Genomic DNA, 26550 nt, shown 5'->3' on the forward strand with positions numbered 1-26550 from the left:
TGTGTCTGTTGTACACGATCGTGCTGATTCAGACAGCTAAAACTCCCCTGATGGATCCAAACATTTCTCACCACATTTGCAAGTTGCTTTTTTTTCTGTCTCTCTTAATTCAGCTCCCTCAATGCACCGTTTTCTTTGATTTCCTTTCTCTCTCCCTCCTTTTTTCCCCCTTTATCAAACCCTAGTTCATTGGAGCAAGGTTGCTTCCGCTTTTTGTTGTCGCCTAAACCGTTTAGTTTTGGATGATCGGTCAAAGATTCTGACGACCAGCGGTGAGAGGCGCGACGCCCAGCCGGGGAGGGAGCGCAAGAGGCCGCACGGATCTACTGAGCTGCGTCGGGTAGACGCACCATTAGACAAGGGAGAGCCATGCCTCAGAGCGCTGGTCGATCAGGTAAGGATTTCCACCTCCGCCTCATACTAATGGAAACATTTATTTGCAGGTGAGAAGAGGCTGCAGCTCCCATCACAACATTTTATTATTTTTGCAACTTTATTTTGATGTATGATAACGAGTGTATTATTATTATTATTATTATTATTATTATTATTATTATTATTATTATTATTATTATTGCTAAATCTTTGAGTTTTTTAACCTCAACTAGGGACTTTAATTGATAGCATCACGATCTAACTCACATCTTGTTTTGTTGTTTTTTTTAGATGGGGAAGATCAATGGAAAACACTTGTAATGATCTAATTAATTATGGCAAAATTAAAAGCAAGTACAAAATCAATCAGCGATGGTGTTGGAGGATGGACTCAAATTGATATCCATCTGCTGCCGGTACAGAAGCACGTGTCGAAGCGACCCAAGGACGCAGCTGAGAGCCTGCCGCTTGGCACAGGACGCACATGTGGCTCTGGGTGTCAGGAGTTCCCAGATCATTGCGAGCTATTACAAGGGACCCCCAGCATGACACAGTGGTCGATTTATTTGTTTATTTATTTATTTATTTAGGGGTGGAGGAGGAAATTGGCCGATCTGTTTGAAATTGTCATTAGAACATAACGGAAAGTGTAGAAATGGCGCCATGTTTGTGGCCCGAGCGGCGAGTAAAAATAATACATCAACGACAGTTTTTTTTTCAGAGTAAAAACAACGATGGTTCATGATTTTTTTCTGAGTGGAAAACGACATCCCTGCCTCTCCCTCTCTGTCGACTTACCTTTAAAAGTCTTGCAATTTTTCGTGGTTGCGTGCATTATTTAATTTTTTGTGACCTGTAAGGCTCCAAATTGAACCCGGACCTGTTAAAATGTCCACAGTCAAACAGCCCGAGCATTGGCAATTATTTCAAATGTCTGAATTATATTCTAATTGCGTTTCTGGTAAGTGTGCCAGAGTCTTTATTGTAAGCACTGAGGGGAAAAAATCGAAGACAATAATCGCATTAGGTCCTCGGTGGCCGAGCCTTTAAGAGAGGTGAAGTCAGGACTAACACTTTCTTAATTATTATACCGTTTGTTTTTGCTGTAGTTCTGTGACACCAGGACGTCATAGCGGCGCGCAGAGGTACGGGGGCAAATCGGGGTGTTGTGGGGGAAATAGCAGCAGCTTTAGGGCAAAAGTGCACTGACGTGTGAAATTACAGCCCATGGTGCTACATATTGTACCAGAAGCTCCCTCCCCTTAAAAAGAGAGGAGAAAAATAGAAACAAAAAGAGGAATCGTCCTCAAACTTGTCCAAAGGGCAACCAGAACCAAATCTCCAAAGTCCAATTGTTATCGGTGTTATAATTATATTATTATTATTTATAATAATAATACCAATAATAATAAAATAATAATAATAATAGTGGTGATGGTTAAATGAATACAATCGAATTGAATTTTCAGCCGGAAAATTTGCTAACCTTTAAACTTCATTTTAATTTTAAAAAGGTCCAAACCTGTGGACCTGCTTTTTAGCTGCACAGTCAGATCTGCACACGTTCCGAGTTAAACTCTTTCACCCAAGAGTGACGAGGTTATTTTCCTGATTAAGCCTATTATTCTTCTTTAAATTGGTGTTTTTCTCCTTTTTTCCCCTTCTGTCGGATTGAGTTCGACAGGAAGAGATTAAGAGTGTGTAATTCAGCTGCAGCAGGCTTACGGCACAACCCTTGACCTGGTCTGCAGCGGCGGCGGCAGCGGCGGCGGCGGCGGAGAGCCCTTCCTTCCCCTGCCTGCCTCCGTGCACGGCGGCCTGTGTGCCCACTGCGCCATCTACAGAGCGATGCTGCGCAGAGTCGGTGAGTGAATGATGATGATCATGATGATGATGATGGCCCGCTGACTGACTCTCCCTCTGCAGGCTGGGAGCTCACGCCTCTGCCGGTTTCACCTTTTAAAAGTTCCACGTCAGTCATACTTTTTGTTTCGCTAAATACAGTTTAAACGCATAAAAGTCCAAACACATATTCCCACAATCCCCATAAGAATGCTTGCTTCAAACATCCAGATTTCCATTAATGTCCCCTTTTCTATTTACGTGATTTCACCTTATAAAACAGTACTAAATGAAAGTGAATAGTTCCGCTTAATTGCGACTGATTTTTCTGATTATTTTTCTTTAGGAAATGCGGGAAAGTCCTGTCTGGGAGACACCAGAAGTCGTCCCGTGTGGTTCCCCTTTAGAGTAAACCTAAAGTTTGAACTGCGAGACCTCCGTCTGAAAACATTTGACACGACACAACCTGCGCCAGGCTGACAGCGCTTCTACCTCTCTTCTACGTCTTGTCTTTAATTTCCTTGATTCCTCACCCCCAAAGGCTCATCATTTCCCATTTTGTCTCCCTCCCCTTCCTGGCTGTCGGATGCAGGGACCTCCTCATTTGAGCTGCAGGTTTTTACGTGGGCGAATCACAAAGTGTTGGAATCTATTGCCTTTGTCTGACAAGTCATCCATCTCTATGCGAGGGATCTGTGGGATGGAGGGAGGAGGGAGGAGGAGGAGTGGGGGCGATCTGCGGGACTGCAGCTTTTAGAAACAGACACACGAGGAGAGGGGTTTCATTCTCAGCCCAAAGCTTCGCTCTGGCACAGCCCGTTCTGGGGGAGTGGGGGACACACTGCGCTCAGCCTCGCCGCGTCCATGTTGTTGTCATCTCCGCCCCTGTAACCTGGTCAGACCCCACAGTCCAGTGGTGCTCCGCCGTCAGAGGAGAAGGATTTGTCGGCCGCAGATTTCCTGGCGGACCCGTGGACGCTGCTTTTGTTTTTTTGTTTTTTTTTTTGTTGTTTTTGTGCTCGTGATGTCCCGCAAACAGCAGCAGTGACCCGCTCAGAGTCAATGCTGCTTCGGCCGGTGCGCTCTGCAGACGCGCGGGTCACGCTGTGCACCTGACAGCCCCGCTGCACACTTCTGAGGTCAGGAGGAAAACTTAGCATTGCACCAAGAAGTCCACTACTACTGCAGCCTGCGGACTTTCCCCCACCACACGGACTGTTTTGCGCCTAAATATAAACCTTCGAGTGTGTGTGTGGTTTTTTTTTTTACTCATTAAAGCTGCATCACAGAGGCGAAACGGCGACCTCAGTCGATTACCTTTCTTTCCTTTGCTATCCCATGGATATTCACTGCAAAGCCGACCCCTTCTCGTCGATGCACCGTGAGTATAGTGAACAAGTTTACGCACAACAGCATGCCCATGTTGTGTTTTCAATCATGGATTTTGAACAGCGTGCTAACTGCTAATTTGCGCATTAACTACGCAGACATGCTGCCGCAGCTTATTTACCCATGTTCTATTACGGAAGAAAACACAGTTTGAACAGAAAAAAAGGTTATTTAATCATCATATTTTCTATTTATATCGGAGGGTTAGGTCAGGTATATTATGTATAAAATATTAATATGGATTTTAAAAATAACTCACTATAAATTAGCCTTCTAAATGAGGACTTAATTGTTTTAAAACGGGAAAATAACTTTTTCGTAAAATACTTTTGGAATTTTATTTCATGAGGTCTATAAAGGCCATTGGATGGAGATATTTGGTGTTAAATAAAATAAAAACATACCTACTTGCTGCTCTCAAAATCCCCCCAATTTAAATACAAGGCTTTTATTGCCTGTGAAATGACAGCTGCTGCAGGGACACAACAGGAGATTGTGTGTAAATTGATGTAAACGCATCACGTCATTGACTCACATTGTTCATACAAGAACGTAGCTCTAAAAAAAATAAAATAAACAATTTTCCTTCTTTTAAAATGTATGCGATATGTGTAAAGAAGAGCCGGATTGTGTGTAAATTATTTATCCCCCCTCATTCGCACCATCGCGTTTGTAATATGAGTTATCAAAGCTCATTTTAATTATTTACAATAATTGTACAAAGAAAATTAAACAGGTGGAAACGTAATACCATCGACATGTGTTAGGCTGCAGTGGTCCTGGAAAATATTTCCAAAGCCCCAAATATTAAAATTACATGACGTATTAACTACGTGTTGCGTATTTATTCTGGAAATTGTATTATTATTATTACTATTATTATTATTACTATTATTATTATTATTATTATGGCCGTGGTATTGGTGTTGTTGTTGCGGTCTGCAGGTGTGTAATGTTATGCTCCCCTTGTGTTGCTGTTGTGTCCCACGCAGGGCACGGCGGTGTGAACCAACTCGGCGGGGTGTTTGTGAACGGCAGACCCCTCCCGGACGTGGTGAGGCAGCGGATAGTGGAGCTGGCCCACCAGGGCGTCCGGCCCTGCGACATCTCCAGACAGCTACGGGTCAGTCACGGCTGTGTCAGCAAAATCCTCGGCAGGTAAAAGCAGGGAGATCCACGATCACCAGCGCCCGCATGTGTGTCAAACATCAATCTTTAGCTGCGCGCCCTGCGCTCCAATTCAGGTTCGGCCATCGTTTATGAAGGCAGGTCATCTTTTTTTCCCCCCTTGAAGACAGCAATTTTGCGTCCCATATTTTCTATCCATCACATGGAGCTTTGCAAGGAAGGAAAAAAAACCCACTATGATCGCAAAATACAGTTTTTGAAGTGTTTACCGCGTATTTGTTTAAAAGAAAAAGTAAGTGCAAAAGTACAACCAGTGCAGTTTCCAGTTTTACAAATTCTAGGTAGATTTGAAAATCAAATTCTTTAAAATAATGACAAACACTACGTAAACATTAAAAATATAGGATCAATACATTAGTAAGCCTTTCACTAATTTTCGTTTGTGACCAGATAAATACTTTTTTAATTCAGGGCACAAACGCTGTGAGATAATATTTTGAAATATATTTTTTTCAGCTATCAGAAGGCATTTCAGAGGTATTTCCTTCCACACACACTGAATGTTTGTCACCAACATTTGCCATTATAGGTCGTGGTGGCATGTTGTGCATGCTGCTGTAAAGTCTTGGAGACTTTAAATTAGCCCTAAATGTGCTTTTGCGGCTAAAATCTTTTTTTTCTGTCCGTCTCAGTATTTATATAATTTATTTATTTTTATACTTAAATACACCCCCTAGCCTCGAGACCTTTAGAACACTTCCACACTAAAAATAACACACAGCATAGGTTTAAGGAAAATATATTTTACTCAAATCAACCTTCAGCCATGCACTTTCTGCGAGACTGGACATTTCAGTTTCCGTTGATGAATGTCCATTTTGTCTCCATGCAGGTATTATGAGACCGGCAGCATTAAACCGGGGGTCATCGGTGGATCCAAACCAAAGGTCGCGACTCCGAAAGTGGTGGATAAAATAGCTGAGTACAAGCGCCAAAATCCGACTATGTTTGCTTGGGAGATAAGAGACCGACTACTGGCTGAGGGCGTCTGCGACAACGACACCGTCCCCAGCGTTTCATCCATCAACAGGTACGTGGAAATCAATGCTTAAAATAAATGCTCAACGTTAGAATATCAGGCCGATTGTTTCAAAGCGCATTTTGGTTGAAATATCTGCATCCAGAGCAAATAAATTACAAATCAGATGAAGAAGAAAAAAAATCCTGTGCGGGAATCACCTCTAGAAAATGAGCAGGTATCTGCTCCATTTCCACATATCGGGATAAACTGTGGTCATTTCCAGGCGGGTGGTCGCACATGTGCAATTCAATCTCCATGTGCGGCCCTCCGCCACGCAGCCAGCGCGGGGAGGGGGTGCAGCCTGGAGCCGCGAAGAATCACATCTGTCTCGATAAAAACCGATCGATGCCGCGTAACCGGATCCAGAAGCAAAGGGAAATACCCAACAAAGTCGTTCAATACGCGGACCACACTGCGACAGAGGCAGCCTCTTTATTCGCCTCTACCAGCACGGGGGTGAATGTGGTGCGACTTTCTGACACATTTCTAGGCCGATTATGAGTTTGAGCAGCTCTTAATTACTACAGCTTTAATCACACTTAATTAACATAATTATTGTCTCATTTAAAATCTAACTTCGCGGTGATTATTTGCCAAAATGTGGATAAAGCAAAGTTCGGATCATTTCTGGTCAAAGGCCGTTTCTGTCTAATGGGGCTAAAGCAGCTTCGTATACCTTCAGCTCCCATACGAGAAGTGGGACCTGGAAAACCTCCCTGCGCGTGTGCGCGAAGTGAAGCCCCCCTCACAACGCCTGCGAGTGCTGAACTTTGGTTAGGAGGCACTGTTCCAGAGAGTCGGTCATTGGCATTACATTTTAATGAGCTGAGGAGAGTCTCGTAACGCGTCCAGCTAAATGCGGGAGTGGGACAAATCATGCTGTGGTGGAGAGGGTGGCGTAGCAACAAGTTTCCTCGGGCTTCAGTCACACAGAAAACAAGGAATCTGTAATTCTAAACGTTTTTTCTGATAACCTGATTTAACAACCAATGAGGAGAAACTGTGTTTGAACCTAAGCTGGTCTTAATCATTAACTTCAAACCTGGCTGCAATGCTTGTTTTTATTCATCACAAACAGGAAAAAAAAAAATCTTCCGTTGTGTGTGAAACTGTTGCGAGCTGAAATCTCTTGAGTGCTTCTATGATCTAATCTACATTCGGAGATAATTGCCTGGTTTCTGTAGGTTAGAGTTTATGCTGCTCTGTGCTGGTTGTGAAGGGAGGACTGGGAAAGATGTGGAGGAGGTAGAGAGGGAAGAATAGAAGGACAAGAACAGGCAGGTGGGGAGAGAGAGCGAGAGAGTCTCGGTGGACCCCTGGCGGTCTCTGTGGTTAAGGGGCGACCTCTGCTCTCTGACTAAAGAGGATGTCCCGGCTGTAAACACATTTTCCTGCATGAATTATTAAAGATTACACAGAGACTGGGTTACTCTTTGTTTTGCTGCTGCAGAGAGACGCCTCCGTGCGCGGCCCTGCGGCACACCCGCGGGGCCCTGGGCGCCTTTCAACCGCATTGATCCACATTTTATTCTTTCTGTGGGGATATGTATCTCTTTTTTTCCCCCACCACACCCGAACACCGAAGTCGTTAACTGGCCTGTCTAAATTGCTTATTCAATATCAGCAACGCAGACTTGAAACAAAGTCCTTGAATTTATGGGTCTCCCTTGAGTCATGAGATCAGATAACTGTTGTGGCGAGATGTTGGAAATTCAAATAAAATATTGATGTGTGTTTTCTGGAGGAGGCTGCTAGCCTTTGTTGCCCTGCCTCAAGGAGAGGAGGTAACGGGACAGTGAGGGGGATGAAAAGCATCTGATGTCCATTTTGGACCCTCAGGAAGCTCAACCACATGGCTGCCTGATTCAGAATTAAGAGCTCGTCGCCGTCGCTGCAAAAGTCTGCCTGTGTCACAGTTTTCAAACGAGATGCCTTGGAGGTGTTCGCTCTGTCACCGCGCGCCGCCGTCTGTTATTGAACGGTCCCACTTTCGCCTGTCAGTCAAAAGATTATGGTGATGGTTTAGGGTCATGTCATCATGTCCCATAAGCGCTAAAGCTAAACCTGCGGGATCCCTGCTCACTATGCTGGTAAAAGAGCTGTAAATCTACACACACTTTGTGCTTGTCGCTAAGTTTTTGGTGACGGGGCATAGATTAAAATGTACTCAAACGCTGTTGTTTCCCAACCATTTCGAATTTATAGGCACCAAAGTGTGTTTTAGTGCTCTCGTTCAGCAGTTAGCCTGTTCTACACCAAAACAGGAGAAGGGAACGGCAGCAGCAGCCTGAAGATTGAATGGACCAAAGAGAGCTGAGGAAAGAAAACGCACAATTGGTATAAAATAGACAGCACATTGGACAGGAGAGTAGAGATGAGGATGAGTTTTTTGGCGAGAGAGGAGTGAAAGATCAGGTTACAGAGAAAGAGAACAAGGGAGGGAGAAAGGGGAGCAGGAGAGGGAGCTGATTAGAGTTGGCCAGGTAGAGCCAGTGAAGCTGATCATTGAGGTGAATTGATGTGATTTCATGCTTTGTTTGCGAGATCATTCAGACCAAAGTGCAATGAAGACTTTCCCGCCACATCACATCTTACTGGTATGGGACTTTATCATATTTCTAACCTCAGAATCCAGCTAGATTGAATCCACGATCTCAGGGGGCAGCCGCTATTCAGCCTCACACAGTAGCAGCGAGATTGCCCCTAAAGCCCCGAGATTGGCTATTTGTGACCGATGGCCCGAATATGTGGCTACAGGCGGCCCAAACGGTGGAGCACTTGTACATGCACGGACATAAATGGACCCGATGCACGGTGTTTAAGTGTCCCAGAGCGGCCGGGCTGCTGTGAAATCTCCATGCTCTGGGAAGGGTATTGATTGATCCGTGGCTGTTGTTCACTTTGCCAGGATTATCCGCACCAAAGTCCAGCAGCAATTCCACCCATCGCCAGACGGATCCGTCACGCCTCTCTCCACGCCCGGCCACACCATAGGTGAGCATGAAAAAAGGCCGCACGCACATCAAACGAACTAAATCAAGAGTCCTCAAACAAACAAACAAGAACTTGCACCTGAATAAAACCCACAAATAACAACAACCCACCCCACCACCACCACCACTGAATCTGATTTCCTCTCCTTCAGTTCCCAACACAGCGTCGCCCCCAGTGACCAGCGCCTCCAACAATCCCGTAGGATCCTACTCCATCAACGGCATTCTGGGCATCCCGCGCTCCAACGGCGAGAAGAGAAAAAGAGACGACGGTAAGGAAGGACGAGCCGCCGTTTTGCTCTCCACCCTTTTGTTTCCCTCCATCCCTCTGCTCCCACTTTTCTTGTGTGTGAAGGAGATGGCGTTTATGACAGCGCCGCGGCCGCGCGTGTTGCTGCGCGCCGTCTCCTGTGACTTGTTATGTTGTACGCCAGGCAGGGAGAGAACCGCGATTCAATCAGCTTTTCCACTCCCCGCGTTCCACCGTACACCCTCGGAGCTGCGTCTCAATTTTATAGGACGCTCAGATGTGCCTGCAGATATCCCATATAGCTGTCAAACAACACTAATCCTCGCTGGCAAAGCATCGCTGCTGCTGCGAGCTTTCGTTTCCACGACACAACAAAAGGCAGCAAAGCAAGCTTAAACAATCACTCACTTATTCCATATTGATTGAACTCGACGTGGGATTTTTGTACCTCCACACCAAACCACAATGTTCAAAGTGAAGGATAATTTTAGAGTTTAGCATTTTTCATGCCTTGGCTAGGCAGGACAGTGGACACACATGCTGCCTGGGGGCTAATAGATTATTGGTTTTGCAACAATTGGCTGTTTTTAATGCCTGTAAATTACAATGTCCCTGGTGGTGGCCCAACCAGGTGTAGGGACAGACTGGAGCAGGTAGGGAGGGGGTCGTGTGTGTATCTGTGTGTGCGAGTGTGTGCGTGACAATGATCTCAAAGAGCACTCATCAAAACGGGCCACTTCCTTCTTTTATGTTTCTGTCTCTAGTTCTCTGGAGTGGCAACCACTTGGATGGAAGGAAAATAGGACATTGTAAGTTGAAGTTAGACAAACTTCTTTTTTTGCTTTGGTCACTCCGGTGACGATGCTTTCAATGACTTGTTTGTGCTGTTCTAGGTATAACTGACACATCCTGCTTTCAATGTGTGAATCTGTTGATGATTTTTCAAACAGGTTTTCATTTTTAAACTTGCCATTGCCATTTAATGTAACCTAAAAGCCTCCTACATGTCTCCAGCAATATTTTATGACCCTTCTAACCGAATACCCACCTTTGCCTGTTGCGTGTGTGGAGACCAGTTGAATATTTGAAGCCTGAAACACCGCTGTTGCCCCAAAACTTTGGCAATTTAGACAATCGTGAAGTGCATTTTCTAGCTGTCTATTTGCCCTTTGAGGAGGTAAAAAAGTTCCCCGTTATTGGAGGGCCGTGGAGATAATGCGGTGTGACGTGCAGTATGTAGAACTTCAGGGACAGAGGCGGTGCACGAGCCATTAATCTGTCCCCGGCTGGTGTTATTGCAAATTAAAAGTAGCGTGTTACGGAGGGGGCGTCAGGTATAGACGGGAGCAGAAGGAGGTGAGAGGAGAGTGGAGGGGACAGTGTTGACAGTAGGGGGGTCAGCTTGGTCGGGGAGCAGGGGTTTGTTCCAGCGTCCGTGCACGCGGGGCAGTCCGTCTGGGTCTCCTCCGGAAGCATGGTGACATTTGAGAGAATTTACAATTCTGCAGAGAGAAGCTATTAATTCACAAATTAACATCCCCCCCCCCCCACCCACCCACCCACTCTATCGCGGATGTGCAAGCCATCGAAAAGACAAAAGAAATAGCCTTAAGGGGGGAGAGAAGGAGCGTCTCAGCCCTATCTGTGCAGAGATTGGCTCGCATGTCTGCAAGCAGCGATACCAATTATGCCAACGCTGGAAGAATGTGTCACGATGCTCCCTCCCACTCTCGCCCCCCTCCCACTACCACCACCACCACCCCCATACCCAAATCCATCCATAGCCAGATTTATTTGTGTATCTCATTACAGGAAATGGAATGTTGTTCCTGCCAAATGCATTAACAGTGAAGTGGGGAAATTAGCCTGTTGTACGCCATGTTCTCGCTACAGTGGAAGGGAAGGCCAAGGAAAGGCAGAAAGGACAGGCTGACAACTCCTGTGTGACTGTCAAACATATATGATTTTGCTAAAAGTCCATTAGATCAGTCGCTTCCCCCAGTTTCCGTGCACTGTGACAGCTCCCTCGTCGGTTTAATCGGGTTGATCTGACCTACGTGCGGGTTTCTTTCATCGCTGGTCAGACCCTCTGGGGAGGACACAGATTTGCGAGCCACGGTGATAAATCAGGTGGAGAAAGCAAAGGTCATTATTTGTGATTGCAGCGTGGGTGTAGAAGAAGCCGAGGAGCGAGTGAGTGTGGGGGTGAAAAAAATATGGCCTAGCAGGTTGTTCATGAGAGAAGAAAAGAAAAACATGCAGCCTGTTGTTCAATAGCTGCAGGGAAAATGAATACAGTGTGAGGTTTAGATTTCATATTTGCCCTTTTTGGAGATCGTCTGCTTTTAACACACGGGGGCCATTTGCGGATGTTCGAAATCCGTTAATGTATAGATCTGAACCTGGGCCTACACCGGTTGGCTAGCCAAGCCAGTCCATGACAATGAGTCAATAGAGGATCACTTTAGAAAATAAATGCATCCAGAGAGAGGCAGAAATAAATGGAATCATGACCACCATGATGGCCCTGATGGGTGTGTGTGAGAGAAAAAAGCCCGGGTTTGAGAGAGGCCACAGAGCGTAACATAGAGACATGAAGCTGTTAGGGCCCCGACAGTAGAGGAGGACTCAAAAGCTCAACGCTGCCATTCTCCCCCACCTCCAGCTTCCTCCTACATTTTATTTCAACATTTAATTCTCCCCTTATCATCCCTCTTTTTTTTATTTTGGAGTGTGCTGGGTTAACCGTTTGCTTTGGGCGACATGGCGGCATGAGAGCCGGCACAGAGCTGTAAACACTATATGATGAGATCTTTCAGGAAAATATAAGGAGAGGGAATTCACTCAGCGGAGAGGAATCATGTCAGAGAAAAGTCAATTACGGACAGCGATGCTGAGAATTAATGGAGCGATGCATTACTCAGCTTGAGGAGGGAGAAAAGGCAAGAGAAATGACGGGATGCGTTAATTGCATTTCCACAAATACTCCACGCGCGGGGTGGCGAACGCTAAACGATAGAGCAGACCAGAGGAGGGCAAAGAGGGGAGGAAAAGGAGGAAAAGAAAGTTTAAAAAAAGCCCCGAGACAGTAAACAGGAAAAGATACAGCTATTTAAGGTTTTAACCTTTTAATTGATTATATATTCTATTTGAGAGAAGACAGAATATACAATAATATATTGCAAGTCCTGATTCATTCTGATGATTTCAAGATTGCTTGTGTAAGAAAAAAAACCCATTTATTTTATTTTGTTCATGTATCACCACGTCTCAGGTGGAATTTTTAAGGCGCTGGATAAACCAGGCCCAGCTCTGTCCACTACCTTATTAATATTACCCACGAGTGCTTTCAGCTTAGGTCCCCGATCAGGAATATTAATAAAAGTAAATAAAACAACTTGTGCAAAAGCCCTGATGGAGTGCAAACATGAGATGTGCCTGCGACAGTCGGTACACTGGTCTCTGGTGCTAAATTGAATTAATAAAGCTCTTAAACATGCCATAACATAACAGGATCTTAAAATCCATGGCAGCGTTGCAGCCTCACCCATCTCTCTCTCTCTCTCTCTCTCTCTCTCTCTCTCTCTCTCTCTCTCTCTCTCTCTCACCCCCACTGACTCTCTCCTTTCCGCTTCAGAGGTTTCATAAATATAGCTAGCTTACAGGGGAGGAGTGTTCACCCTCTGGGTATAGCAGTGTTTGTGTTCTCTCTTTCTCTTTTTAAACCAAAATATGTGTGTGTGTGTGTGTGCGCGCGCGCGCGTGTGTGTGTGTGTGTGTGCGCGCGCGCGTGTGTGTGTGTGTGTGTGTGTGTGTGTCATTTTTTTAATGCATCACCAAATGATCCACATTTTGCCAAGGCATCATTTCACCTTTGAGCGGAGGGATCACGGCCTATGATCTGAACCCCCCCATTGCAACTGATTTACAGAATTCATTTGCCTTTCAAACAAGCGGCCTCTACTGTCCTCTTATCACAGGCACAGGGCAGATGAAAGAGGGGCATAAAGAAACGCCGTGTCTCCGCAGGACACTAACAACCCCCTTAGTAACAAAGCAAAACAGAACAATCGCACCACTGAGATAGAAACACGTGTAACACAACCGTGGGGTCAGTCGCAGTTTCGCGCCTTCGCTCTGCATCACGGGATTTTTTTATTTCGGTTTGACGTCGGTGTGAAAGAAAAGTTCAACTTTTGGACAAAACGGTGTCATTCTGTGTTAGTTTGCTGGGAAAGAGAGCACACTGGGTTTGGGTTCGGCACGTGAGCGTCACTGTTGCAAAGCCGCAGATTTTTATCTGGGCTTTGTGTCCTCGCACGGCGGCGTTAAAACCAAGAGACGCAGTCAGCTGGTGCTGTGAGAGTGATAAGAGAATACCTGCTGAGACACCCGTGGGGGCTCGAGAGACACAGAAAATGAAACAAGCCAGTCAAAACACACACACACACACACACACACACACACACACACACACACACACACAGTTGAGCTTCACACTCCACTTGACACACTGACTGTCAAAGGTTGAATCTGATTTATTGCCGCTTTCCTATATGTTAAATACAAGCCCATAATTGTAAAATAAAAAAATGCAGTATTTACAGGCCGTTGACGCTTCCATTTAAAGGCCAAATCATTCATATAAATTTTGAACAATTAATGATTTAAATGAATTTGAAGGGCCACGTGAGCCAGAACTGATAAAGCAGAACCAGTACAAATAAGCCTGTGCACATCATTTGAATTAGTAGATGGTTTTTAACCAATTAGTAGCTTCTTAATAACACATTCTGTTCTAGTGAAAACACAGAAGGTGCACCAAAAATATCCTGTGAGGTGAGTTTGTGTCCTTCTGTTGTGAGTTTACAAGGCCTGATAAAGGGTCTGCATGAGCTCCCAGTATAAACACGCTCGTCCACACTGAATGACAAGCAGTCCTCATTGATCGAGCATGACTCTTTTCTTAGATCAGCTGACACCAGGTAATTAATGATTCCATTTTCCTCCGTTCCAGACAAAACAACCCAGTTTCTTGCTGTGCTACCATTTTTTTTATTTGAAGGACGGACAAAAATGCAGAAATAAAGAAGTGGTAAAATATTTTGTTAACTCTGACAGTGGGGAAAAAACACATCCTGCAAAAAAAGGTTTCACAAGTGAACACAGACACACACACACACATATTCTCCACACTGTGCACACTCATACCCATTTGCCGTTCCCCATTCCATTCTCTCCCTGGATCTATTTCTTGCTGCGAGTTGGGTTCATCCTCTGGCCTCAGCCATTGAAAAAAGGTCAAGCAGCCGAGCAAAATGGCAATAACACCCTGAAATGGTACCATCAGGGGAACATGATTGATCAATTGAATTCCATAGCACAGAAAAATGTGGGATTAAGTAGAGTATTATACGCACAATGAGTTGAGGCATGATGTTCATTCCAAGTTCATTTCGCCTCCCTCCTCTGCTGCTGGATCAGGCAATCAATAGCAGCCTTGCATATCATATATCACCGCAGCCTCGCCCAGGAGAGAACATAATCTGCTGCAAATTTAGAATGACAGATTTGTATGGGAGCTAAAGTCCTCATCCACTGTTGGTGGTGGGGTACAGGGAGGGAGGGAGGCGGCTGTAGAGGTTCCTGAGACATGGGCTTGAGCTTTTAGCTTTAGTGTCTTTCTCTCTGTGATTAGGGCTTGATGATCAAGCAGGGGGAGAGCTGTGGCGGTAGCCGCGGGCTTCCCGGTCACGTTGATAGGGTCAGGGATCAGGAGAAGGAGGGAAGCACAAGCTCATTTGTTTATACAGAGTATGACCGAGTGAGGAAATGCATACACTTGCCCCCGCCGCCCCATCCTGATTCGGCCTTGAGCGGTGTCCGCGCTCCATTCTCTTTTACAGAAGACAGGCAATATGTGGGGGGATGGAGGCAGAGAAAGAGACACAGAGAGAGGGATGGGTAATATGTTCAGGAGGAAATAGTGCAGTTAAATAATGGCTCTGCATTTGGCGCTGGCAGAATAAGGGGCTCTGTGTGTAATCGCCAGTCCTGCTTTCGCCCCTGAAACAGGCACACTCCCTTACAAGTATATATTTACGCTGAAGGTAATCCATCAATTACCGTGGGCCTATCACATGATGACCGTGCTGATGGTGGGGGGGGGGTGCTGGAATGAGTTTATACGTGTGTGAGTGTGTAAGACAGAAGAGCGATGCTGGTGGCTAAATCCAGCTTAGCTTAGCTAATATTCCAAGACCAACAAAAATGAGAAACCCAGGTAGAAACACGTGCTGTGCTCTGATGCAGAATGCTGTTGCCCTCCCTCCCCCTCCATCCCGTTTGCCCCCTCTATCTCTAGATGGGTCTGATGGCTCAGGCCCTGGCAGCGACTCTCAGGGAAGTGTGGAGAGTTTAAGGAAGCACCTGCGAGCAGACGCTTTCACCCAGCAGCAGCTCGAGGCCCTGGACCGTGTGTTCGAACGCCCTTCCTACCCGGATGTCTTTCCCACCTCAGAGCACGTCAAACCAGAGCAGGTTGGCCGGATTTCTTTGCTACATATGTCTTTCAATGCCTTTATGTTCCTTTTTTGTGGATCATACAATAAGCCAGCTGGATTTACCACCATTATTGCCAAATTAGAGATTAAACGTACTGATTTGGGCGTCAAAAAACTTCTTGCTCAAAGCCTGTAAATCCTAATACAGTGAATAAGCTTTATTTACATTTATTAGAATGTTAAACAAGAAGAGAGGATTAAATTTTCTATTGCAACTCTATGTGAGTGCCCATGCAGCCTTAGCAGTGCCCTAATTGAGTTCATTTTCATTTCTGCGCGATCACGGGGAATTACAGCGGCGATAAATCAGAGGGACAGCCCCCTCAGCCTGCGATACGGCCCCTAATGCAGCTAATTACCAAAGTGATTTCAACGGCAAGATCAATACCAAAACGAATTGGAAATGACTTGCAATCACAAAGAGCGGAGGAGAAGGTATTAAAAAGGCAAGAGGAAAATGGAGGAGCGGGGAACGGGGGGGCAGAAAAACGGCATCAGAATGGTCCAGAAAAATCAGTTTTAATTTAATGTAATATTAATCAGGCTGCTTTCCACGCTTTCTGTGCACCTCCCCTTTTTCCCTCCCTGTTTCAAACACCCCCTTCCTTTTCTTAAACTGGTGAAAAGGTGGGATATTAGGCTATTAGTGGCTTGTCTGGTGTCTGCGTCAGGGCATTAAAAAGCCATTTTGAAGAGGCCAGGCTGAATAGGCCTCATCCCTCCCACACTTCTGGCAGCCATGTGGTCAGGTCATTCAGGCCCCTCTGTGCTCGCCACTCGCCCTCCGCCCAGCCCTGCCCAGCCCGGCCCACAGCCTATCTGCATGACAAAATGGCTCTTGTGCTGCTGAGGCCCAGCGGAATAGAGAGGAACATCCAGCCTTGTGCCAGGGAACAGTTGTAAGCAGACAATTAGAGTTTATCAGCGATAGAGGCAGACAAGACTGGGGTCACCAGCTCGCCCCAGTGGGACCCCAGGACCCACTGAGACAAACAGATGTATGCGCGCTAACACTCGCAGGCATAAACGTGTGCACAAACACTTAGCCTTCTGAATGAAGAGAAGTCGGGTCAGGAAGTGTCGTCTTATTAACAAATAGGATTCATCACAGCTGCCGGCAGTGTCCTGACCTCTGCTAGAGTGAGTAAACACCACAGAGAGGGTCTATGTTTGACTTTACTTCATCTTTAAGGGCACAACAACACTGTGCACACAAGCCGCATACCTCAGATACATAGAAGTTGTAGGTATAAAACTTCACATCATCATTTTATTATGGATTTGTCCTCGAAACATAACACAAAGGTTGATTTTGCGGTTGTACTCCCCTTAAAAACCACCACATGTCTGTTCTATAACAAAGCCCTGAATGTCTCCTCCCTTGACTGGTCACAGGGATGACTGCAGTGGAGCACAAAGAGCCAGCTGACACCCCATCCTTTCATTCCTCTCCCAATCCCTCTGTCATCCCTCTCTGCCTTCTTCAGACAAGCCTTAATGCATGCATACATCACAGATCTTGGTAAAGCATAGGGAGGGTACGGGTGAGGTGTTTGGGGGAAACGCAGCGGAGAGAGTGCACCTTTTAGATGGATTTCACCATCATCATACCAATCTGCAAGAATGCGACGTTAGTTTGTTTGGTTTTTCAACCTCACCCAAGTTCTGATGCATTTCTGCATCTGCCGTGTGTTTGTTTGCAGGCCAACGAGTACTCTCTCCCGTCCCTGAACACTGGCCTGGAAGATGTGAAGCCCAGCCTCTCCACCAGTGCCAGCTCAGACCTCGCCTCCAGTGTCTCCCAGAGCTACTCTGTTGTGACAGGTACAACACAACTCGCACCAGATCGAGCGCTAAAAGAGTAAACACAGCTGCAGCAGGTCAGAGGCAGCTACACAGAGATTGTCAAGCCAGCTTTTAGATTGTTTTGTGATATTGTCTCAACCCCAGATTACAGATAGCAGCAGATAAAAAATAATTTTCCTTGGAGTTTTAAATTCCAATCCTTCACCAACCTATCTGTGGATTTATTTTGGAGGGATAAAATGGGGCGACCCATCATATGAGCCCATTAAGCCCTCCAGACCATTCAGTCCTGCTCCCAACTGGCTATCGCGTTAGCCTAGATTGGCCCGCTTACTGACTGGTGGCACTTCTCATAAGAGACAGCTGCTGTTCTCGCCACGACTCCGCGCTGTCATCAGAGGCTATGATAGTCTGCTGATTGACAGCAGCTGGAGTGGTGCTGTGGTTGGCTGGGAGATAGAGAGCCATCCAAGGCAAAAAGACCATGACACGCTACTGCAGCCCATGAACTGTCTGTTTTGGGGGCTAACGGGTACGAGCACGGGGATGTTTGATTAACTGAAATGCTGCATCAACGCGGCTGCTGAAGGGCTTTCCCAGGAGAGGTTAAGCTTACCGATGGCCGCGGTCGAGAGCAATACTGAAGCCTTTTAATAAAACACCCGTAATTAGGGAGCGGGCATCAAAGTCATTGTGTGCATGTGTGTGTGTGTGTGTGTGTGTGTGTGTGTGAGGGCGGTTAAGTAAAGAGAACGATCTTGGCCCTTCTCAAATGATCCCCCAGCCCAGGACGCAGGCACAGAGTGATGGGAAAAGAAAGACCCCCTTTTTATTCCTGAATATGTGGGAGGTAGATTTGCCCCAGAAAAGTGGGCCTCAAGAGAATAAAGGTGTGTTTTTGTCTTTGACGCTGGGCCCCGCCTTTGAAAGCAGTCTCGCTCTGGGGAGCAACCTCATAGCAGGTGGCCTTAAAGCCACCTGGGGGGGCCCACCAACCTCCTAAGTAAAGCAATGTGAGCACCAGAAATTGTATAACAAGGATTTTTTTTAAAACAATGAGAAAAACTGTGTGGAAAGTGTAGGTCAACCTCATACCAGCACTGACTTAGAGTGTAAAACCCACTCAGAAGTAATATCCAGTAAACTTTTTACTTAATTTGAACTACTTTGCAAAGTAATTCATGAAGCATTTGATAGGATGTTGGTTCTCAGCACATACTATATTTGTTTTCTGCCATAAGCAAACCCTGTAAATAGGAATATATGCCAAAGCTGAAAAATGTTAAATTACCTTCCTCATTAAGGTCTGCATCCAATTATCAATAAATTATGTTTTCATACTGGATGGAGCAATGAGATTATATTCATTCCTTAAATGTTTTCTGCTCCCAATTAAAATCCATGCAGTTATTGATCTTGTTGATTTTTATGTCCTGAAATTTGCATAATCTGTTTTAGATGACTGATTAATGAGGTGTTCAGTTTTGCTTTTCCAAGGGCGCCACTCAGGCACTGGCGGCCATCTTTGGCGTCCTCTGTTTACCCTAATGTGTGAAAGAGATGGTTACCTATGAAACACCCGTGTCAGTCATTGTACTGACACGTGTGGTTTTAGATTCAGAAGGAAAACATTAAAAATGACATCATGCATTAATAACACAGCTACACCATCTGAATGGATAAGGCAGAATCTTTCTGCAGAAAAAAGGCATGTCATTTTTTACGTGTAAAAATATAACAATATGATGTAGCCACTTGTGATTTTAATGGGGACAAAATATGTACTAAAAATATTTTCTTGTTTTTATGTACAGTGCCATCGTATTATTTACATGAACAGACTAAAAATAGTCAAATTTTTACTTTTTAATATACTGCCCAGCTCTGGATCTGTACATCTTCCTAACATAGTGAGTAACATAGTCAAAATGTCATCTCAATTATTCGCCTCATTCCAAATTCTGTAACATGGCAAACAAGCAGCCATGTTTCCAGCCATGCTGCAGGGCCTAACAACATCTTTGAATTCAACACCAGCAGTCCTGACCTGGGAAAAGAATGTCTTTTACACCAATTGCAACACAAATAAATCATACGCAGTAACACACTGGTGCAATTGAAAGTTTTCTGGTGATCGGCCTTTGAAGAGTTCTGTCAGGAAAGCTTTTGAGGGCCGAAGTTCCTCTGTGTGTGTTTAGAGATGAAATGCCCACTTGAGAGGAGGCTTTTGCAGCTATATCTCGAAGCCTCAGTCCTCTGTAGGTTCTAAACAGTTCATTTCTATGGTTGATGGGGTCTGTGGACGTGGCATCAGTGGTGGAGTGGAGACAGATGTTGGAGAACTCTATAGCTGCTCCACACTCGCTGAGCTATGTTTGCTGGGGAGAAGAGTCCCCTAGGACCTCCAGTTTATCTTCCATCTCCATCATCAGGGCCCGTGATTTGACAGGCTCCCTTTACCCTGGCTCTGCCTCGTCTCCAGGACAATAAGCAACACCATGTCTGATTAGTTTCAGAGTTCAGTGGGCTTGAACGCAGCGTTCGCATCGGTTGTTGTTGCGTCGTAACCCCTGTCTGTTTGACAACGGTTGCTCAGGCAGAGAAAACAGAAACCAACGGTAATGCACAGGAAGGCTTCAGTCTGATCCTGTAAAGTTCACATTAATGTGCAGTTGGCCGTGCAGTACCACTGAGATTCGCTGCTCTGGGAGCAACACTATCTACTTAGTAAAATTAGACTTTTATTTTTTTTAAATGATTGTTTAGATTGGTTAAGACCTTAACCCCACATTGCTTCTGGTTCTGACTGCATCACTGCAGGCAGAGCTGCTGTTTTCAGTCTGCAGAACATTTGCATTTCTGTTGGCAGCACCGCAACACATTTCAGTTCAGTTTAAGAGGAGGCAAGAGGCTGAGTGAATATGACCTTGATTTATAGTTATCCTGCATTAAACCGCACGTCAAACTCAAGCAGAGGCCTGACCTCAATGTTGTGTTAAGAAAAATATATATTCTCCAGGTTTTTAGCCCAAACTGCAACTATCCGACTGATCTGAATCCAAATAACATTTAGATATAAGCAGAGCCAATTGTAAAATTTGCAAAACTGATCAGAGAATAAATATAATCATGCACAGGCCTGAAAAGTACATGTGCATGTGTGTCTGAACAATAGAGAGAGGGAAGTGCTGGACGTGGCATGAGTTGTGCTTTTAAGACACCACCAAAGCGCCGCTATGCTAGTACAATCACAATTTACCATTTAATTGAGTGACTGAGAGAAGCGAGCGGCAGTCACGTACACTTATTCCTGCATTTTGCCCCATTTTCCAATATAGTCCTGACACACTAGTACACTGCATTTGACAAACTCTGGATCCGTCCAATTAAATGTAGAGTTTTTCTGCTCATGCCAGTGATTCGTGTCAGCTGCTCTTTTTTAATGATTTGATCATGAGTTGAAAAGTCACATTCTTAACCACTGTGTTTTATTCCCACCCTCCCCACCCCCCCACCCCCACCCCCGCTTTGACAACGACATTTGTCTCAGTAAGATGTTTAATTGCAGTACCTCTGTCCTTATCAACACTTACAGCAGTCAAAAAAAGAGAAAGGAATACAGTGAATATGCTGTAAGTGCATTTGGGAAAGTGGTCCGTTAGGTTGTCTGATTCCCTGGCATGAGGTTCATGCAGCTGACAGGGTTACAAGCGTCCCCCATTCATAGAACAGCCCTTATCTTAATGAGGAATCACAACACACAGTCCTGTTGTAAAATAACAATGACGGGGAAGCAGCTAATGAGGCTATCATGGTGTCGGGAAAGAGCCATCTCTCCCTGCAGGCCCCTGCGAAGAGAACGGGCTCGGCAGCAGACGCGGAGAGTCCGGAGACAGAGCTCACATTGATTGCACAGGTTCAAGAGGCAGATATGAAAGATGCCAGGACTCATCAGGCAAATTAGATCAAACGAAAGAGTTCGGGACTATCCACAAGCCCACAAGCGGGAGAAAGCAGGAAAAAGATGATGGTGTTCGTTTTCCTGAAACCTTGTGGAAATTTTAATACATTTGAGCTTGACTGATGGGGGGGCGGTGTTTTCGTATTCATTTGGAAGCACAGGAATTCTAAAATTCCTCTGGGTCCACATTCAATTTGTTTTGTCTGTCATTTGAGAAGTTTCCTTTGAATTGTGCATCCATCCCATCATGCATCTGAATGTCAATACTATGTGAGGAGCGGTATCACGACATTATTTCGAGTTCTTTTTCTTTTGTTTCCTACCTGGCAGACTCTCACCCATCATATCCACCTTCCATGTGTGTAAAGCGGGAGCCCCATGAGGCATCCTTTGCCCCGTTCACCCCCTCCTCTGTTGGGGACTCTGCTCTAGCTGACATCTTGCCCCACCAGTCCAGCCTCTCTGTAGATGCCAGCTACCCTGCACATGCCCTCGGCCACTGCTACAGCCAGTATACCAGCCAGGCCTTTATAGCAGGTACAGCTTCATCTATAAGGCTACATATCCAGATCAAAATCAAGGTCGCCCTATTCAGCTCGCTGATTTCAATCATTAACGATCAAAGATTTGCCTAATTACAGTATTTAAAATGTCTGAAAACCTTAAAGCCTGTGGTGTTTTGTGGGCCCGCTGCTGTGCATATGGGAGCAAAATGGCTTCACCCCTCATTAACAGCGGCTGCTCTCTCCCCCTCTCCCACCCCGCTTCTCACCATCGCTGACCCTTTGCCCGTCTCACGGGTTGACAATAGGCTTCCAGGTCTTTCCATCCTCGTGACAGGTCTGAGGGGGGCTACAGGAGGCCAAAGTGGGTGATGGGGCGCAGAGGCACGGCTGCTGCTGGGGCCTGCTTTTCTCCTGGCGAGGCCGATACTGTCAGCGTTAATTACAGGACTGAATGGGAAGCAGCGAGAGCTCCTGGTGCTCCTCTCGGTGTTAAATGCTGATTACACAAATGTTTGAAATGAAATGAAATCACATTAATGGCTTCTAAAATATAAATGTGGACAGATGCAGAAGTTGATGGACGACACGTGGTTTGAAAGAGGAAATGTCCCAGTGCTTCACTGCACTGTAACAGTGTTTTTTTCTGTGCCCCCCAGGTAGAGACATGGCCAGCACCACCCTACCTGGCTACCCACCTCATGTTCCCCCCACAGGACAAGGCAGCTACCCCACCTCCACACTCGCAGGAATGGTACCTGGTAGGTGACTCCATTGCCTTTGTATGACGCCAACATTGTGACTTTAACATGTACGACTTCTTCGTTGAAAACGTGGGAAACCCTTCAAGCGTTGCTGTTGACCCAAAGGATTGAAGCAAGCTTGTTAGCAAGACTGCGGTTAGCTTGTGGTTAGCGTCGGCGGATGAGGACATTAGAAGAACTCGATAGGCGATCACCACAATCAGTGGCCGTGAGATAGGACAGTTCCTCTCAGTTACACTTCAGCTCCCAGCGCTCATTACCCTCACCGTGTCCACACAGCGCACTCTCACCGGCCCCGTCGATAAACACTGCTTTCGCTGCTCGCCTCCCCGGACACCCGGGGCTGCCGAGCATATCTCTTTCCCCTCTACTTAACCTGTGGTTCAGGTTCACAGCAAACAGTTAAGGGTCAGAACACGGAGGCGTGGAAGGCCTGTAAATATTTAAATCACTATCTCTCTCAGGGATGAGCTTCAGTTACACAAGCGACAGTGAGGATGCTGCAGCTACCAGTGTGCGAAGCGCTCCTCTGCAGACAGCTGCGTTCACGGTCCCCTTTGCCACTCGTGAAACACGTATCCTTCACGCTTGGCAATAATCACAGCACAAAGGTGAATGCTAATGTCTCAAAATAAGATAAATACTTTGATTAGATAAATGCCAATTGACAGCGTTTAAGGGTATACTCCCACAGGCCCCTGCCGCCTCTTTCATCCAGCAATATTACTTTGTTTTTGTCTGACTGAGACTAAGAGATTGGCCCAAAAGCAAAGAGCTTTTTTTTTCCCGGCAACTTCAAATAAAATGCAGTCTTTATAGTCCTGTCAACATCAATTATAGATCTACTACTCCCCTCTCAGCCCTCCGTCCATTCCCTCAACCATCTGCACACTGAGAACGAATGAACGAGAGCTGTGGAGGACCCGTTAGAGCTTTTTGAAGTGAAGCAGAACGCCTTTAGAGCTGTGAATTCTCATTTAAGGACACAATTAAGGATACCTTGAAGCGCGCATGAAAAGATACTTCCCTTATTATACTCTGCACAAGCTGTCAATCATTTCAGCTTGTTAGTTTTATTAATAGTTTCATGTTTTGATTGATTTCTTCTCCAGGTGGGGACTTTTCTGGAAACCCCTACTCACATCCACAATACACCACTTACAATGAGGCATGGCGGTTCAGCAATCCAGCATTATTAAGTAAGCAAGTTTCTCCTACTTAATAAAATATGTGCCTAGTCAATGTTCATGTGCTACAAATACACGCTAAATTTGAATTCAGGTTCACTCTCTGCGTCCAAATACATTTGCCATACCTGATGCTTGACCTTATGGGTTCCAACGGCTCGCTCTTCTGTTAACTTTCAGGTTCCCCTTATTATTATAGTGCCGCATCCCGTGGCTCCGCACCTCCCGCTGCTGCCACTGCCTACGACCGCCACTAGTTACCATGGAGACCAGCTCAAACTGCAGGGCCAGGGCTTTGGCCTCCATATTGTCCCCGTCTGAGAAACACTGAGATCAAAGGGAAGCCAGATGGAATCCTACAGGAAACCCGTTGCTGTAACTCGGTGCGGAGGAAGGATCAGTGCGGTCGACGCCAGTGTATCTAGCCCAGCTTAGGCATGACAATACATCCGGGTCGCAAAAAAAAAGGCCAGTGGGCGTTCAGAAGTCACCCATCATGCCCTCAATCTCTCACAGGCCTGAATTCCAGAATGACTTAAAGAGATTATATATATATATAAATATATATATATATTATAAAATATACATTGAAGAAAAACAGTGTGACGAATACAATGTGGAATAAATGTTGTGGGTTTTTATTTTTATTTCATTGTTGCTGTTGTTGTTATTTTATTCACGGATCCTCCCACCCCCCACCCCCCCATCCTTTTTTTTCCTGCTGAGCTGCAGAATTCCAGCAGAAACGACCACGGTCCAGCAGCCAGTGGTTTTAGCCAGTGTTGCCGGGCCTCTCAGATGAAAACGCACCCGGGTTCAACCTGCGCTTTACTTTGGTGCTTTGAATTTGCCCTCTGCCCCCTCGAGTCCCCAGTCCAGCCTATTATATTCCATAGCGTTTCCTACATTTACACCAATGATTACATCACACTCCCTGTGGCAATCAATCAGATGTAAAAAAGAAATCATTTTGCATTTATTCTGCAAGTATTAAAGAACACAGCGGCCTCGTGGCCCCTGACAGAACTTTTGTTTTTACTTAATTTTGCTGTTGCTACCTTTTAATGTAAAAATATCAATAGTCTCATGATCTTTTCTTTTAATTCACGTCCGTCCGTGCATGACCGTCCTGTTTTTTCTTTGCACTATACCTCAACTTAATTAATTTATTTACTACATTCACTCACCTTTAATCCAGCTACCAATTTCAAACATGAGCCAGAACACTTTGGGTTGCAGTCTGTAGGTGGAAAAGGGGCCGACGGGTCGCCTGTCCAGTGTCCTGTGGCTACGAAACCCAACTCTCTGCGAGTTGTACCACTAGATGCCTGCGCAGTGTAGGGAGCTGTGTACAGTTGAGCCAGCCAACAGTTAATTAGCTTCAGCGATTGCCTTACGAACCCGTGTAAACCCATGCCTGTTCATTCCCAAACACCCATCCACCCTCCTGCTTCCCATCAGGACTGAAAAGAAAAAAAAAACTCACTCGTTTGCGTTTTGGGACAAATATTTTGTGAATGTAATTTTGCCAAAGACTTAGTTTGATATCTAATATTTTATTTACAGTGTATGTATACATAAATGAAGCAGTATTATCTTTTCAATAGGTAGTCGACACTGAACGTTGAGACATTTCAACCGGCATAAAACATGACTGTAAAGGAAAAAGGTGAAAAACTCCAACAATCCCATCGGTACCAACAAAAAGCTGCTTTGTAGAAAGATTTGTGAATAACGTGAAGACAATTCTTCTCTGTAAATAATATCACACACATACACACACACACACACACACACACACACACACAAACGTTTCAGTATCATAATACTGGTTCCCTTTGTAGATATGCAGACATTAAAAACATGCATTACTTCTGTGTCTCAGTGTAATTTGCTCTGAGGACTGCTCTCGTGGATAACCTGTGGCTATACTGTGGGTGCAGGTTTCAGGAGCTAGAGTCAGATAGGTTTGATTGTCGTTTCCTCTTGTTTTTTTCATACTGTCATGATGATGTTTATGTCACTATGCAATGAGTTTAATGTCTTTCTGTATCATCGTCTGTCGCCGGGATCCCCGCAGACAACGGCATAAAAGTTGAAAAGTGCAAAACACCTGCAGTGTGAATTGGTTTCTGTCTCTTCCTGCCTTGTTTCCTGTTTGCACCACCAGTGAAGATGTGATAAAACTGAAGTCATTGGCAACAATCAGACATTTTGTGATCATCATCCTCCCCATCTCGTCTTCTCCCCACACCCCCACCCCACCCCCTTCGCCGCCTTGGCTGCTGATACGACGCCTCCGAGATGAACCTACAGAATAAAAGAAAAACTCCTCCGTTTCCGGGGGGGCTGTCGTGGCAACACAGAAACAGAGACACAGATTGCAGCCCTGCTTTACAGGAAAAAGCTCTCCTTTAGAAATTGCACTCGGGATTTGCCTATTTCTGCCTAGTTTAGCTTGACACATCTGAAAATGAGGCGGCGGTGGAGAGTGCAAGCAGGTCGTTCAGGCAAAGTTATAGGAGGCAGCGCGCCTCTGGAGGGACGCGCCCTCTGCTGCTGTACAGACAATGCAGGAGAAGTGTCGCGGACGTATAAAAGGATTTCTGGTGAAAAGCCTCGTGGCCTCAATCATTGTTCTGTTTAAGTTGTGTTCCAATTCTTTTTTTTTTTGTGCACATAAGAAATAAATTCTTTTATATGTCAGC

The 26550-nt window shown here is 45.5% G+C and overlaps 1 protein-coding gene across 19 annotated transcripts; it reads left to right on the forward strand.

Moving 5' to 3' along the window:
• pax2a (paired box 2a) lies at positions 1-26550 on the forward strand. 19 transcript variants are annotated; one of them, XM_057048052.1, is made up of 15 exons: positions 6-394; positions 667-2239; positions 2564-3598; positions 4587-4764; positions 5251-5271; positions 5627-5824; positions 8724-8809; positions 8961-9080; positions 9823-9867; positions 15423-15598; positions 17325-17445; positions 21719-21925; positions 22551-22652; positions 23768-23854; positions 24042-26550. In XM_057048052.1, the coding sequence occupies exons 3-15, from the start codon at positions 3556-3558 to the stop codon at positions 24161-24163; spliced, it is 1506 nt and encodes a 501-aa protein (XP_056904032.1). In that variant the 5' UTR covers positions 6-394; positions 667-2239; positions 2564-3555; the 3' UTR covers positions 24164-26550. The 19 variants fall into 19 exon arrangements, with proteins under 19 accessions (XP_056904037.1, XP_056904032.1, XP_056904033.1 ...); XM_057048053.1 differs by having other exon boundaries at positions 4599-4764; XM_057048056.1 differs by having other exon boundaries at positions 10-394; positions 24023-26550.

The sequence above is a fragment of the Takifugu flavidus genome, chromosome 11 (assembly GCF_003711565.1).
Source record: "Takifugu flavidus isolate HTHZ2018 chromosome 11, ASM371156v2, whole genome shotgun sequence".
Classification (NCBI taxonomy): domain Eukaryota; kingdom Metazoa; phylum Chordata; class Actinopteri; order Tetraodontiformes; family Tetraodontidae; genus Takifugu; species Takifugu flavidus.